Genomic DNA, 15304 nt, shown 5'->3' with positions numbered 1-15304 from the left:
ACGGTGAAGCACAGAGAGGAAGGCACATATCTCCAGTATGGTTGTTTGAAGTGTATGTGACTGTTAGTGTGATATTTGTTTTAAAAAGAAGGTAAATTCTGGGTACGGTTCAGCGTAGGCAGTTTAATATTAAATTAACCTGGCTGTGTCGTGGTGAATTTTCATCAGCCATTGATAGCTTTGTAAGAGTTGGCTGGAAATTTGGCAAATGTAATGTGGATAAAGCGAGTGATTTTTCCCTTCACTATATGGCTGTATCTGCCACTGTCCTGGCTTCCTCTGACAAGGAGAGGGCTACAGTTCTCATAATATAGGAGAATACATATATCTTCTGAAGAAGTATGTTCTCTTCAGTTGAACTGATCTAGGAGAACCAGAGTTTGACCCAGGAGAAGGTCTGGTTTACTGAAGTGGTGTGGTGAGAGACGAGCTGGCTATAAAAAACTGTAAGCTTGCTTATAGCAAAGCTGATAACAGAAGCCACTGAGAAAGCTAAAAGAAAAGGGGTATAACCAACGGCAGAGCTGCTTGTAAAGTGAGAGGAACCATTTTATTTATTTTAGGTGTGAGTCATCACTCTGTGCACCAGGTTGAGAATACAGGCAGAGTTCACAGAAGTAAAGAGAAGTGTTTTCATACTTATAACATCCTAGTATGAAAATACTTGGTGGCACCTTTTCAGATTACGCATACAGCCTCTGGTGATGACTACATATTGATGAGCACCTGTGGTAACAGTGGGAGAGGTGAGTGAAAGAATGAAAATAATCCTCACCATACACGAGCGAGCATCTGAATTTAATTCCTCTGTGCTAACTAGAATAAGGATATTTTAATTATAAGAACATAAGAAAATGCCATACTGGGTCAGACCAAGGGTCCATCAAGCCCAGCATCCTGTTTCCAACAGTGGCCAATCCAGGCCATAAGAACCTGGCAATTACCCAAAAACTAAGTCTATTCCATGTAACCATTGCTAATGGCAGTGGCTATTCTCTAAGTGAACTTAATAGCAGGTAATGGACTTCTCCTCCAAGAACTTATCCAATCCTTTTTTAAACACAGCTATACTAACTGCACGAACCACATTCTCTGGCAACAAATTCCAGAGTTTGATTGTGCATTGAGTAAAAAAGAACTTTCTCCGATTAGTTTTAAATGTGCCCCATGCTAACTTCATGGAGTGTCCCCTAGTCTTTCTACTATCCGAAAGAGTAAATAACCGATTCACATCTACCCGTTCTAGACCTCTCATGATTTTAAACACCTCTATCATATCTCCCCTCAGTCGTCTCTTCTCCAAGCTGTAGGCACTATCTTTTGTTTTCCCCAATCAGCTAGCCCAGTTCCTGTTAGTTGCTTCGAATAAACACTGAGAGGCCAATGCAATACAGTGTGCTCAGCCGAGCACACAAATGGGCCGATTCAGTAAAGTCCGCGGGAGAGCGGGCGAACGATTCTGTATTTAAATGAGGCCCGGCGGTAAAAACGGGCAAAAGGAGGCTGTAGGGAAACTAGCGCGTCCCTAGCGCCTCCTTTTGGACTGGAGCAGCGGCTGTCAGTGAGTTTGACAGCCAGCGCTCAATTTTGCCAGTGTCAGTTCTCGAGCCCGCTGACAGCCATGGGCTCGGAAACCGGACGCCAGCAAAATTGAGCGTCCGGTTTTCAACCCGACAGCCGCCGACCAACTTAATTTTTTTTTTTTTTTAATTTTTACTTTTGGAAAGTTTCAGGACCTCCGACTTAATATCGCCATGATATTAAGTCGGAGGGTGCACAGAAAAGCAGTTTTTACTGCTTTTCTGTGCACTTTCCCGGTGCCCGAAGAAATTAGCGCCTACCTTTGGGTAGGCGCTAATTTCAGAAAGTAAAATGTGCGGCTTGGCTGCACGTTTTACTTTCTGTAATGCGTGGGAATACCTAATAGGGCCATCAACATGCATTTGCATGTTGCAGGCACTATTAGGTTCAGTGGATTGGACGCGCGTTTTCGGCCCATTACTGAATAAGGGGTAAGGGAAAACGCGCGTCCAGTAGCGGGTTAACAGTGCGCTCCGTCGAAGCACACTGTACTGTATCGGCCTGTATATAAGCCACAGTTGGACGCAGGTTCTGTAGGCACTAACTAATCCCCTTATGCAATAAGGGGATTAGCGCCTCTACAACACACGGCCAACGCGGAGTGAAACTAATAGCGCTCATCACATGCAAATGCATGTGAATGAGGATATTAGCTATTCACTCCCTATGCAAAAAAAAAGTGTCTAGGAAGCACATTTCAGCAATCAGAAATTAACGCCTGTCCGGAGCAGGCGTTAATTGCTGAGCGCTACTAAAACTAGTAGAGAAAAGCAGAAAAAACTGCTTTTCTGTACTGTCTCCTACTTAATATCGCTGGGATATTAAGTAGGAGGAACAACTCTTTAAAAAAAAATAAAAAAAACCAAAAGTTTAAAAAAAGCGCTGGCTGTCTGGTGCAGGAAGCGGACGCTCAGTTGACAAGCGTCCCTTTCCTGTTAAATTCAGCATCCATTCTCCCAACCTGACTACTGGCACCAGAAGGAGTGTATAATCAATATAAAATGTGGGGCACTTAATATTAATTTATTCACTCCTTCACTTATTGCCCAATCGGCAATGTGAAGGAGTGAATAAATTAATATTAAGTGCCCCACATTTTTATATTGATTTAATACACTCCTCCTGGTGCCAGTGTTATAAATCTGCTGCTCAGAGTTAGCAATCTGTTATGGATCTCCTCCTGGAGAGGGAGGAGTTAACAATCTGTTATCAATCCCTGCTGCTAGGAGTAGCAATCTGTTATAAGTCCACCAGGGAGCTAGCAATCTGTTATGGATCACCCTGCCAAGGGGAAGAGCTAACAGTTGTAATACTTCGTAAGTGGAGTTAATGATCTATTGTGGGTTGGCTTCCCACAGAGTGGCAGTCATATAATACCGCTCTAGTAGTGCAAGGAATGAACACTCAAAGTAAATTGGTGAATCCCTGGGCCGATGGCAGATGACAGCGCCCCCAGGAGGATATCCTGAGAGGGACCACCGACTAGGCTGGAATATGGAGACAAACACAGATAGTTCTTTATGAGACAGGAAGTAGAACCACCAGAGGTGGCAGTAGTGAGCTGATGTGCCCGGCAGGGCTGAAGTCCTTCAGATACTGGAATTGCGGTCTCTGGGTTGCTGAGGATTGTAGATATCTGTAATGGCTTCCATGCAACAGAGAGTCTTCAGTATATTCAGGAACAGGAGCCGTAGGCGAGTACTAGTTCCTATATGCAGTCTGGAATGAGAACTCACAATATCTGTGTATGAGATGGCTTATGGAATAGAAGAGATTCTTTGGAGGGTTTTAGGAACATAGGCCCTCGTGGAGCGAGTACCGGTTCCTATCTGCAATCTATAATAGTAATTCACAAGATATAGATATATGATAGCTTCTGATATAGAAGAGAGTTGAGAAGGGATTTAGGAACATGGGCTCTCGTGGCGCGAGTACCGGTTCCTATCTGCAATAATAACTCACGATCTCCGTACCTGCGATAACGTCTTAGACAGAAGGGAGTCTTCGGAGATTAGGAACATAGGCCCTCGTGGAGCGAGTACCGGTTCCTATCTGTAATAGAACTCATAGTATTCACGTCTGCGATCGCTTCCAGGTAGTAAGGAGTCTTCTGAGCATTCAGGGACGTAGGCCCTCGAGGAGCGAGTACCGGATCCCGTCTTAGCAATCTGAAATCAAGAAGAGAGAGCGAGGTCCCCGAGGAGCGGGTACCCCTAGGTAAGTTGGTGGAGGCAGAGCAGCGGAGAAAGAATTCCCCTTGCTAACTCAATTCATAGTTGCAAGCAAAGACCTTTTAAGGTGGAAGCGGATGATGTCACTACGGGGGGACGCCCCCGAGGTTCGCCCCTTGCCGGTACAAACTCTGGAGCGCGCGCAGCATCTGTCCGTCAGACCCGAAGGGAGTCGCCACTAAGGTAGACAGGGTGGAGCGAGAGCGAGAGCAGGCCTGAACGCAACAGCCAATAGTCGGGTTGGGAGAATGGACGCTGAATTTATCAGCGTCCATTTTCCTAACCCGTGCATGTGCACACGCTATCAAGGAGGTGCTAGGGGTGCGCAGTCACCCCTAGCGCGTCCTGGACAGCGCAAGCCCTAATTTAAATATTGCAACGCGCCCCCAGGCGAGGTGCCTGGGGGCGTGTTAGGAAAGCGGGTGTTGAACACACAGTGCCGACTTTCAGCACAAAGTTTTTGCATCGGCCCCTGAGGGAGGACTCCTATTACAGTCCAGAAGATCAATGCGGTTAGTGTTGTGGAGGAACACGCTATTTTGTTATTTAAAGCGTACAGATAGGTTTCTGACTGCTCCAGAGCCAACGTACCCAGTACAACATGAGGATCACAGTTGGGGAGCGGCATACGGAACCTTAGGTCACTCAAGCCGTGCCCCTATTAACAGCAGAGCATACAAAGATTCATCCTAAATAAAGTCAGCTAAGTGCATACTTACCGTAAAGTCTAGCTGGACTGGAACGTTTAAATTTTATTTATTTATTTATTTAAAAGCTTTTATAGACCGGTATTCGTGAGAAACATCATATCGGTTTACATGGAACTTGCAAACAGAAATACAAAGAAAGAGTATAGAATCACTGCAGCAGCCGTCATAAGTAATTGTACCAGAGACGTGAAGAACACACAGTACAAAAGCCTCAGAGTTCACAGGGCTTTGAGAGTTCACTGGAAAGAGACAAAGGAAAAAAAAAAAAGGTTAAACAGACATTCAGAATCAAGAAACACAAAATACTTTATGTACTGACTTGTAATTAGTGTTGACTCTGTCCTGCTGGATCTGCAAGGCAGAATTAGAACAGAAAGCTTCACTTTCTTCATAGCAGCATTATTCAATTCTTGTTATAGAAAGTATAGCAGTTAATACTCAAACCACACGGATCTGATTGTCTTATGATAAAGGTAGGAGAACCGGTTCTCTTAGTTTGAAATACTTATCATCTGGGAATTAAAAGAAAACCAAGTTGTGTTAACCGTGGAAAACTTACAGTACCTTTATAGTATTTTCATTACTTGTTTCTCACTGTTTAAACTTGTGATAATAAATCTTGAGTCATAGCTCAGAATTTGTAAAATTTTTATCTGCTTGCATTCAAAAGTTTTTTTTTTCTATTTGGGTTCTGCCTTCTCTCCCCCTGGGAGACTTTCTGGGTGGGTTCCAGACCCCTATTCCTAATATTGGGAGACCTGGTAAGAAGAAGAATTCCTTTTCCTGTTTGTACCCCAGATTGGTGCAGACAAATGGGTTTTGCATCCCTGCCAGCAGGTGGAGGCAGAGAATAAAACCGTTGAGGCACTGCTACATAACTGAGAGTGCCACCTGCAGTCCCTCAGTATTTTTCTGTTTCCAGCAGATGATAGAGGTGCAAACCTGCAATCTGGAGTTTAAAAAAAAAGAAATAAAATATAGAAGTTTCTTAAATTCTTAGAAGAAGAGAAGAGGCTCCCCAAGGTGTTAGGTTCCTTCATGGGCCTTCCCTCAGGTAGAGCAGAGTGAGTTGGGGGGTTGGTAATCCCTGATCTGCCTCGGCCTTCATCTTCCAGAGGGAGGGAAAGCCAGGGATCTCTCTAAGGTCCTGTCATCTTCAGCTATTAGCCAGAAGCAGGGAAGTATTCTTTTTGTTACTTTTCCTTTTGGTAATCTCTTCTTTTAAGGGCAAGCTGGCGGATGTGTGGTCTGTCACAGCTGTGTAATCTTCCTTTTAAGGAGAAGTGGCTGTTTGGTGAAGACCTGAAACCGTGAGGGATTCCAAGGGGAATAGAATGCCAGAGGACAAGAAAACCGTCAAGAAGACCTTTCTGTGCGTGTCCGATTTAGGGGCTTGTGGTGTTTTTCGGTCTGGCAAGATGGCCTCTGGCTCAGGGCAAAAGCAGGCCTCAGGATGGCCGCAGTCCTTTCAGGGTGCTCACTGGATTTCCCTTCAGAAGATTTCTTCCCCATACAAGGCAAGCAGGGGAGCTGCGGTCATGCAGATGTTAGGTTAATTCAGCTGCAAGCCGTTATCCCGGTACTGCCGGTCAGGAAGGCACGGGGTATACTCTATTGTTTCCTAGTACCAAAGAAGCTTTTGGCCAGTGCTGGACCCTAAAGTGAGTAAACGGGGTCCTGGTATTTCCCCATTTCCTTATAGAATCGCTGGCTACAGTAAAGGCAGCCATAAGGACAGGGGAATTCCTGGCAGCCTTAGATCTGACAGAAGTATATTTTCGCATTCTCATCAGGAGAGATTTCCAGCGTTACTTAGGCTTCGAGCTAGCGGGTCAGTATTACCAGTTCAGGGCACTCCCCTTTGGACTGGCCATGGCACCAAGGACCTTTGCAAAGGTGATGGTAGTAGTGGCGGCTTTCTTAAGGAAGGAAGGGGTCAAAGTGCACCCTTACCTGGACGATTGGCCAATAAGAGCAGACTCCCAGTAGGAAGGCTGACGGGCCACAGAGGGAACAGTCCATGTCCTGGAGAAATTAGGCTGGACAGTGAACAAGGCAGTCTGATGCTAGTGTACTTAAGCGTACTTTTCAGTGCTGAGTTAGGGAGAGAGTGTCTGACAGACTGAAGGATAGGGAAGCTGCAGGAGCAAGAGCAGGCCCTGCACACGCCCCAGTCCCATCTATGTGCAGATATCTGCAGGTCTTGGACTCCATGGCAATGGTAATAGGGGTAGTGCCATGGACGAGAGCACCAGGCACACCTGTGGTACAACTGGTAGCCACAAAGTTAGCCTCTGTCGTAACGAAGCAGCCAGAGTCGGTGGTGGTGGCTAGACTCAAAAAAACCCTTTTCCGGAAGAGCCCCTCTGACAATAGTAACTGCAGTTGTGAGTCATCGGGGATGGGGAGCACACGCTCAGGGGTCCTGGCCATACCAAATGGTTCCAAGTTCCACAAATGTATTAGAGTTAAGAGCAATCAGGTTGGCCCTAGGCCATTTTCAATCCTGGTTAGGGAACAAAGCAGTCCAGGTCTGCCCGGATAATGCCACAGCAGCGGCCTATGTGAACAAGCAGGGGGATCCAAGGCCTGCCTCATCATGGACATAGCAGAGAGGCATTTCTTGGATCTCTCTGTAGTGCACATAGCAGGAGTGGACAATTTGCAGGCGGATTTCCTCCAGTTGAAGGAAGCTAGACCCGGGAGAATGGGAGCTGTCAGAGGAGGCATTCATGCTCATAACGGGTGCATGGGGCACCCACAGTGGGATTTAAGGGCAACAAAAAAGAATACCCAGGCCAGTCGGTTCTTCAGCCAAAGGAAAGAATAGCGATGCAGGGGAGTGGACGTACAATCCCAACCCTGGCCAGCAAATCAGATGTCATACATTTTCAACCCCTGACTGATGGTAGGCAAGATGGTCAGGAAGATTTCTCAACACGAAGGCTGGGTGGTCTTGATAGGGTCAGACTGGCCAAGACATCCCTGTTACGTAGATCTGATAAGATTGAAGAAGGCAAAGCCGATCTCATTCAAAGGGATAGCAGCACTCCTCAAGCAGGGGCCAATAGTAAGGGCACAATCTGAAAAATTCTCTCTTACGGATTGGCTATTGAAAGGAGAAGGTTTAATAGAAGAAGTTACTCAGAGCAAGTAATTGCAACCCTGTTAAAGGCCAGAAAGCAGTTTACCTCCTTCACATATAGTCACATATAGTCACATTTGGACAGTTTTCGAAGCCTGGTGTAAAAATAGAGGGTTGGCCCCCAGTGAAAGCAGGGATTGCTTCAATCTTGCAGTTTCTACAGGAAGGGCTAGAGAAAGGCCTAGCAGTTAACAGATTGAGGGTGCAAGTGGCAGTGATTGCAAGTTTCAGAGAGCCATGCAGAGGAATATCAGTGGCTGCTAACACTGATGTGGTACATTTTCTCAGGGGAGCAAAGCAGGTGAGATCTCCTCGGAAGGTCATAGTAACACCATGGGACCTGAACTTGGTGCTGAATATGCTTGTCAGCGCCTTTTGAGCCCATCAGGGAGGTTTCTTTGAAAGAGCTAACACTAAATAAAGATGGAAGTGTTAGTGGCCCTGTGTTTGGCCAGAAGGATCTTGGAGTTGCAAGTGCTGTCCTGCAAAGGAAAAGTTACAATCACACTGGTACCCACCTTTCTACCCAAGGAAGTATCAGAATTTCATCTCAGTCAGCCCATCTCTCGTCCTGGATTTAGGAAGGAGGAATGCGTAGGGAAACAGAGATCTGAGGTTCCTAGATGTTCACAGGTGCCTCTTAAAGTACCCGGAAGAGACCAATGACTTCAGGAAGTCAGACAATTTATCTTGTTCACAGGACCCAGAAAAGGGCAGGCAGCATCCAAAGCTTCAATCGTGAGATGGATTAAAGAGAGAATAGCAACAGCCTATATAATGAAGAACAAACCAGTGCTGGAGGGGCCAAGGTTGCATTCCATGAGAGCTCAAGCTGCGTCTTGGCAGAATACAGAGCAGTTGTGTCAAGGGACATTTGCAGGGCGGCCACGTCGTCATCTGTCCACATTTATAAAAAAACACTATAGATTATACCTTCAGGAAAGGGAGGAGACCGTTTGGTATTGGGGTCTTGGAAGCAGCACTAGGGGTCCCACCCGGGGCAAGTACAGCTTAGGTACATCCCACAGGTTACTGGTCTGGCAGGACGAAGAGGAAGGCTCAGTTAGGTCTTACCTGCTAATTGGCTTTCTCTAAGTCCTGACAGACCAGACTAGATCCTGCTCGTAAGAAAAGAATAAGCAGTCTGATAAGTAAGTTAAAACATAAGGAACAAGGGAGCACAGCTGAATGCGAAGGCAGGCTGTTCTCCACTTACTATTTTCTTTCGTTTTGTGATGTGTCCTGGATCCCTTACTGCAGAAGATAGGGAACCAGCGTCCTATAATACCCGGGAAAATGTCATCCTGGGAGAACAAGACAGACAAAGGAGCAGGCCAGGTAATGAGCTCTCCTTAAATTAAAAAAAAAAAGAGGAGATATAAGAATACAAGCAACAAGCCATGCTTTGGCAAAAGACTACTGACTTCTCCTCTGCTGGGCCAGCCTTTATGGTAGTGACTTAATAGAGGAAGCTTTTGCACTCTGCCCCCCTCTGCTGGTGGGAGGGAGAATCCCACAGGTACTGGTCTGTTAGGACTTGAGGAAAGCCAATTAGCAGGTAAGACCTAATTGAACCTTAAGTATAGAGTTCTGGGGTTGCTCAATGCACAAAATTGTGATCTTGGGACTGTTTACAAGTATAGTAGCACAGAAGCATCCTGCTTATACATAGATGAAACTTGTAGGGCAGCCTTGAAGCAGTGCCAGATTGATCCTGCTGGGCTTCCCTGGCACCACAGCCCTTTGCATATCCGTTTTCTGATGATCAGTACCAGATTTCCAGTTGAATTATGCAGGCTGGTCATGCACTACTATCTGCACACTCTGGTTTTATGACTTTTGCGGTGTAGCAGCTATTCGGATCCCATGTTATATTTGTGGTTTCAATGTAATTTATCCCGAAGCAGGCGTGGCTGTTGAAACATGGTCATGTCGGGTTTATTTTTTTTATTTTTTTGTTTACTTTTATTCTGCTTTTGGGCACTTCACAGCGGATTACATTCAGTTACTGTAGATATTTCTATATTTGAAAAGTGTGTTTAATGATGTCTGGTTTTTTGTTTTTTTTTAATGGTAGATTTTGATTGCGTATCACACTTTTAACTTGTAGATTAAAAGATTTTATATATATTTAAAAAACATTTTTATATTTATTGATTAACAGGTTAATAGATTTCTGTTTCCCACCCTCCATAGTTCGGAGCAGGTTACAAATAAAACATACATAAAAATATATCATTCAAAATAAGGAAAGACCCAGGATAAACTAAAACCATGCAATGAGAGAGCAGACAAAGCTTTACAGCAAGCACATGAGCAGGCTGTGGGATAAAGCTAATCCACCAAGTTAAAGATGTTTTTAAAGAGAGAAGTTTTTGATGTTTTTTAAAAGGGCGAGCATCAGTTATCAAACAAACAGGCCAATGCTATACTGTGTGCTGGCTGCATAACCAATGATAGGGCGTGCATTTTAGATGCATGTTCATAATCTCCGATGCAAAACGGGGGGTTAGCGAGTCCAGTTAATAGCACTCATCACATGCAAACGATTCCCCCTCCATGCAAAAAAAAAAGTGAGGCCAAGGTGCACATTTTTAGTCACCAAAATTAACGCCTGCTCTGGAGCAGCCCAAAAAGTATACAGAAAAGCAGGAAATGCTGCCTCTGACTTAATATCATGGCGATATTAAGTCAGAGGAACTTAAAAATGTAGAAATGTCCCAAAATAAAATAAAAAAAAAAAAAGTGTGCCAGGAGTCAGGTTAGGAAAATGGCCGCTCTAAAATCGAGCTTCCGTCTTCCTAACCGGCTGACAGCCACCTCTCCCGGGCGCCCACTGCCGAGTAGGTGTTAGGGGCACGCAGTTTCCCCTAGCACCTCCTTTTTACTGCAGCCGCCCATTTGCATTTTGCATTGGATGCCCCGGAGAGGTGGATTGGCAGGCGTTAAGGGAGCGCCTCTTTAACGTGCACCGATATTGCATCAGCCTGAAAGAGGTCCTGTGACCGAAAATGCCCAGTTGCGGGTTTCAGCCAGATATTCAAGAGGCTGGCACCTCTAACTTCCCTTGATGAGCAGATCATCACAGAGGAGGGAGATAATCCAAGGAATGCTGGTGGGATTGATAAGTTTACACATAAGTGTATTTTACACTTGAATTTTACAGTGGAGTGATATGATGATTCCTCCTTGAACCAGTAAGATTGCAGGCAGCGGAATTCTGTATGATTTGAAGAGGCCTTGGGGAGCTAGCAAGTAAGCCAGAGCACAAGGAGTTAAGGGCATCGGGCGGGAAAAAATCAAGGCTTGCAGGTCAAGGTGGAGCAATACATAATTTACTAAAAGCGGATAACTCCACAGATTATTTATTTCTTGTACTTCTGAGTTCACCTTTTTACAGTAGTAATAACCTTCATTCCTAGCCTAGCTGGAGTCGTGGCAGTATATTATCATAATGGTGCTGGGACTGTCAGAAGACATGAAGCAGGTGTGGCTTACTTTTCTGTGTCCTTCATCTGGTTTTTCTCTTTGTAACCCCTCCCAAGGCATATATTGGATTTTCCCCTGCATTGATGACTTTCGCCGAATTGACCTAAGAACGACTGCCTTTGTGGTTCCACCCCAGGAAGTAAGTTTTGGGAGAAATCCAAATCTGAGCCAATTACCAAAGCCGGAGCAAGATGTGGCAAAGCGACTACAAGATTCAGAATGGGAGTAAAAAATGGTAAAAGGATTCTCATTTAAAGGGAGGGGGGTTTAAAAGCTTCCCTAAAGATCTCTAATCATAGATCCCAAAGTACTTGTTTTACAAACCATACGTGTCCAAAATGTGCTCTTCTTAAAGAATGAGTGGAGGAGTAGCCTGGTGCTTACAGCAGTGCCTGCAGACCAGGTAAGCCCAGGGTTCAAATCTCACCACCACTCCATGTGACCTTGTGAAGTCCACTTGACTTTCCATGGCCTCAGGTACAGACTTAGATCGTGAGCCCAGTGGGGACCAGGAAATACCTAAAGTATCTGAATGTAATCTGATTTGAAATGTCAAAAAGCAGAATATAAATGAAATAAATAAGAATTTGAGTGAAGATAAGAGGTGTAACCAGATTAATTTTACCCTGCAGGGAAGTAATAGTGGCACAGATACAGCAGTCCCACCCAAACACATTGGCGCACCCCAGACAAGGGCACTTTCACATGTTTGTGGCTTCAGTTTTTGGGGTCTCTTGCAACATTTCCGATTCTGTTGGCTGTGCTGCCACTTGAGCTCTCTCCCCCCCCCCCCCCCCCACTTCAGTGCCACTTTAAATCTCCTGCAGCTGCGTCTATTCTGTCCCTAGAAACAGAGGAAAGCAGGTTAACATGGATTTCTCTGCTCTTGATAGCACTTCATGTGAGTTGACAGCAGGGGGCAGTAGAGTGTGGTTTGGACTGCTCGCATCTTCAGACTGGTCCATTGCTGTCTGCAGCTCCCCTGGAGTCCTCTGACTTTAGGGCAAGTACTTGTTGTGCTTGTTGTTATTGAATCCTTTAAGAATATGGACACACACAGACTTTTTGATCTTTCAGCAGTGTACACTTGTTAAAAAGCTTTTGGGATCTGTGACGATAGATGTTTTCAGAAGTTTTAATTCCCACTATTTATCTGAGAATCCCTTTTCATTTTCATTTGTATTTTTAGTCAGTTCCTATTTTGCAGTTATGGCTTCCTTTGCCATCTTTCTCTTTTGCCTGTTGGTGTCCCTCCCGCTGTTTGCCACAGCTCTCGCCATTAAACATCTCCTGGTTCTTAAGCTCTGGAGGAAAGAGGTGAAGCCGGGGCCCATGAAATGCAGGAGATGCCTTAGCCTGATGGTCCCTGGGCCTGCTGTAAGCTTCCCACTGGGAGCTTTTATAAAACTAAAATAAGATCAACAAAAAATTAGTTTAATGTAGAACTTTCAGAACTGTCCTGGTAGGTCCCAGTTATTTCAGAGGTCCCCAAGCGTGCTTTGTGCATTGAAAAACCCATGCACAAATACTTTTCTTTTGTCCATTGAAGTTTCTGTTCCACAAGCTTTGGACAAGAGAGATTCCATTTCAGAACTGTGCAGGCATGTTCTAGGCACCATTTAGTGGCATAGTGTAGTATTGCAAACGTATTATCTCAGCACAGTCGGGCTTAAACCTTTTAAGCATTGCAGAAAATCAAGTTCTACTTAAGTTTCACAAGAGTGATTTATTTAGATTGGGTCCAGTATGTTTGAAATTAATTTTTTATTTTTTTTTTGCAAAGATTAATAGAACAAAACCAGATTAATTTCACTGTGTATTTTCTTATTTATGCATGAACTGAAAACACAAACAGGAGCAGAATGAATGGTCGTGCAATGTACCAGCATGTCTGACTTACAAATGCAGGACAGGATGGGGGAGATCATTGCATTCCAAGGATTGTCCATAGTAGCTTCAAAATGCACATAAGCAACAGTAATGGGGCATCCCCGCTATGACAAAATAAAATCCAAAGAAACCGACACTTTCCAGAGGCTCCACTTAACTGCTGTGTGTGGTGTTTTTTGGTGGTAGGATTTGAACATGGGTCTCCTGGTATCTCACATTGCAGTGCTGTAACAAATAAATCCCTCCATTGGGCACTGATGAATGACTCTCCCATTCTAGTTGTTACATCTTATGAATAAAATAGGTACCTCCATCCTTCTTGTGCGTAATTAAAACTTGTTGTCTAGTCAGTTGAAATAATAAACGCTTGTGCGTTTCAGTAGCATTTAGAATTCTGAGCTCTGGGCTCTCTTCCTGCTGGTAGCCTCACATTTGTCTGTCTCCTCCTTTCAGCTTCTGACCAAGGACTCTGTCACAATCACGGTGGATGCCGTCTTGTATTACCATATAGTGGATCCCATTGCTTCAGTTTTTAAGTTGGACGATGTGACTTTGGCAACTCAGATGCTCGCCCAGACCACGCTCCGGAACATACTGGGCTTAAAAAACCTCTCGGAAATTTTGGTTGAGCGGGAGGAAATGGCAAAACAGATGGAAGTAAGACTTTTTTTTACATTTTTTAAAAAACTTTTATATCACTGCATTTTGTAGTGACTCCTTTTACAAAATGGCATCAAAAAACAAAACCCTAACTTTCTCTGTGGCTTCTAGTGGGCGTCCAGTGCTCTGAACGATTTCTTTTACTGTTTGTCAGAAAAATCCTGGGCTGTGTACAGGGTGGTTTGTGTGCAGCAGGGATTGGCATATTGCAAAGCATCCTGCAGGACCCCGTGGTTCTGTTCGGATCCGTTCCAGAAGCTGCCGGTAAGCAAGAAGGGTCAGTGAGGGACCCCCCTCAGATATGAACGATGCAGGTAGCACGAGAGCTCAATTATTTTTTAATTATAATGATTATTTCTTTAGTAAGTGGTTTAAATTGGAAGGTGCCTCTGTAGGAAAGCAATGTTCCAGCAATTCCCTTTTGCAAGAAGATGGGGAATTATCTGCCAGACGGTGCTGTTTGGTCACAGGACTTTCTGAGCATTCCTCCGAGGGGAAACAGAAATCAGTTTAAGTCCTGACATTAGGGGGCGCCAGTCCATTTCCTCTGTAAGTAGTCGGAAGGAGATGACATGGTCCCCGAAGTTTTCATTCTCACTGCTCAGTAAAGTGCCCCCATACGTTCCTGGACATCGTTCTGCTCTAGCCCTAAATTTTGCTGTCTCTCTCGTTCCCATTTGCAAACACACAAGCTCCTCCACATCCTTTTCTTTACAACTCTTCTTCAGCATGAAAAAGAAATGCCACTATTGTAAGGCGAGCTGTAACTTACTTATATACTCCCTGCTTTCTTCTGCACAAACCTGATGCAGGGCTCCCCAAAGCTAATTGAAAATGTATTTTCTTGTCTCATTTAAAACTTTTAAGTCTTTACTGTTACTATTAAGCTCTTGCAATTGTATTTTTTTTTTTCTGTGAATGTGGTCTTTAGATTATTATTGAAATACTGCGGAGATTTGCAGGGCCAGACCTAAGCACAGGGAACATGGATGCGTGACTAGGATACCAGAGACGGTGAGCCCCACCCCCCATGCACTCTGATCTGGAAGGTCCCCTCCCCCCAACACCCTGGCCTCTTCCTAAGGGCACTCGAATCTTAAATCCGGCCCTCTGGACCTGGCACCTGCTATGGAGAGATTTGTGCATGTTGCTGACGGGTGAAACTTGCATGACCTCTCCGCGCTGTTAGCAGACAGAAAAGGAATTCATTTCACTGCACAGAGGGCATTTGTTCACTGAACAGGAAGTACGGTTCTTCAAAAGAACCATCATTTCCAGCCAGAGCAAGCTAGAGTAAATGATAAAGAGTGTGGTCTTCCTGTTTGTACCCCGGATCAGTCCACATGTGGGTTTATGCATCCCTACCAGCAGATGGAGCTAGAGAACAAAATCTTTGAGGCACTGCTACATAACTGAGAGTGCCACCTGCAGTCCCTCAGTATTTCTCTGTCTCCAGCAGATGGTAGAGGTGCAAACCTGCAGTCTGGAGTTTGATTAAAAAAAAACAAACAAAAGACAGAAGATTCCTGGAAGGCTCCCCGAGGTTTTGGGTTCCTTCGTGCGCCATCCCTTGGGTTGAGCAGGGCGAGGGGGGGGTT

At 44.8% G+C, this 15304-nt stretch overlaps 1 protein-coding gene across 3 annotated transcripts in view; it reads left to right on the top strand.

Annotated features, from left to right (window-relative positions):
* LOC115076425 (erythrocyte band 7 integral membrane protein-like) overlaps positions 1-15304 on the top strand; it is a 45160-nt gene that overhangs the window by 5341 nt on the left and 24515 nt on the right. For all 3 annotated transcript variants that reach the window (XM_029577856.1, XM_029577854.1, XM_029577855.1), the window contains exons 4-5: positions 11213-11295; positions 13500-13703. In XM_029577856.1, the coding sequence (XP_029433716.1) occupies positions 11213-11295; positions 13500-13703 (287 nt within the window). The remainder of the gene's footprint in view (positions 1-11212; positions 11296-13499; positions 13704-15304) is intronic.

The sequence above is a fragment of the Rhinatrema bivittatum genome, chromosome 15 (assembly GCF_901001135.1).
Source record: "Rhinatrema bivittatum chromosome 15, aRhiBiv1.1, whole genome shotgun sequence".
Lineage (NCBI taxonomy): Eukaryota > Metazoa > Chordata > Amphibia > Gymnophiona > Rhinatrematidae > Rhinatrema > Rhinatrema bivittatum.
This window is presented reverse-complemented; position numbering and strand designations above follow the sequence as displayed.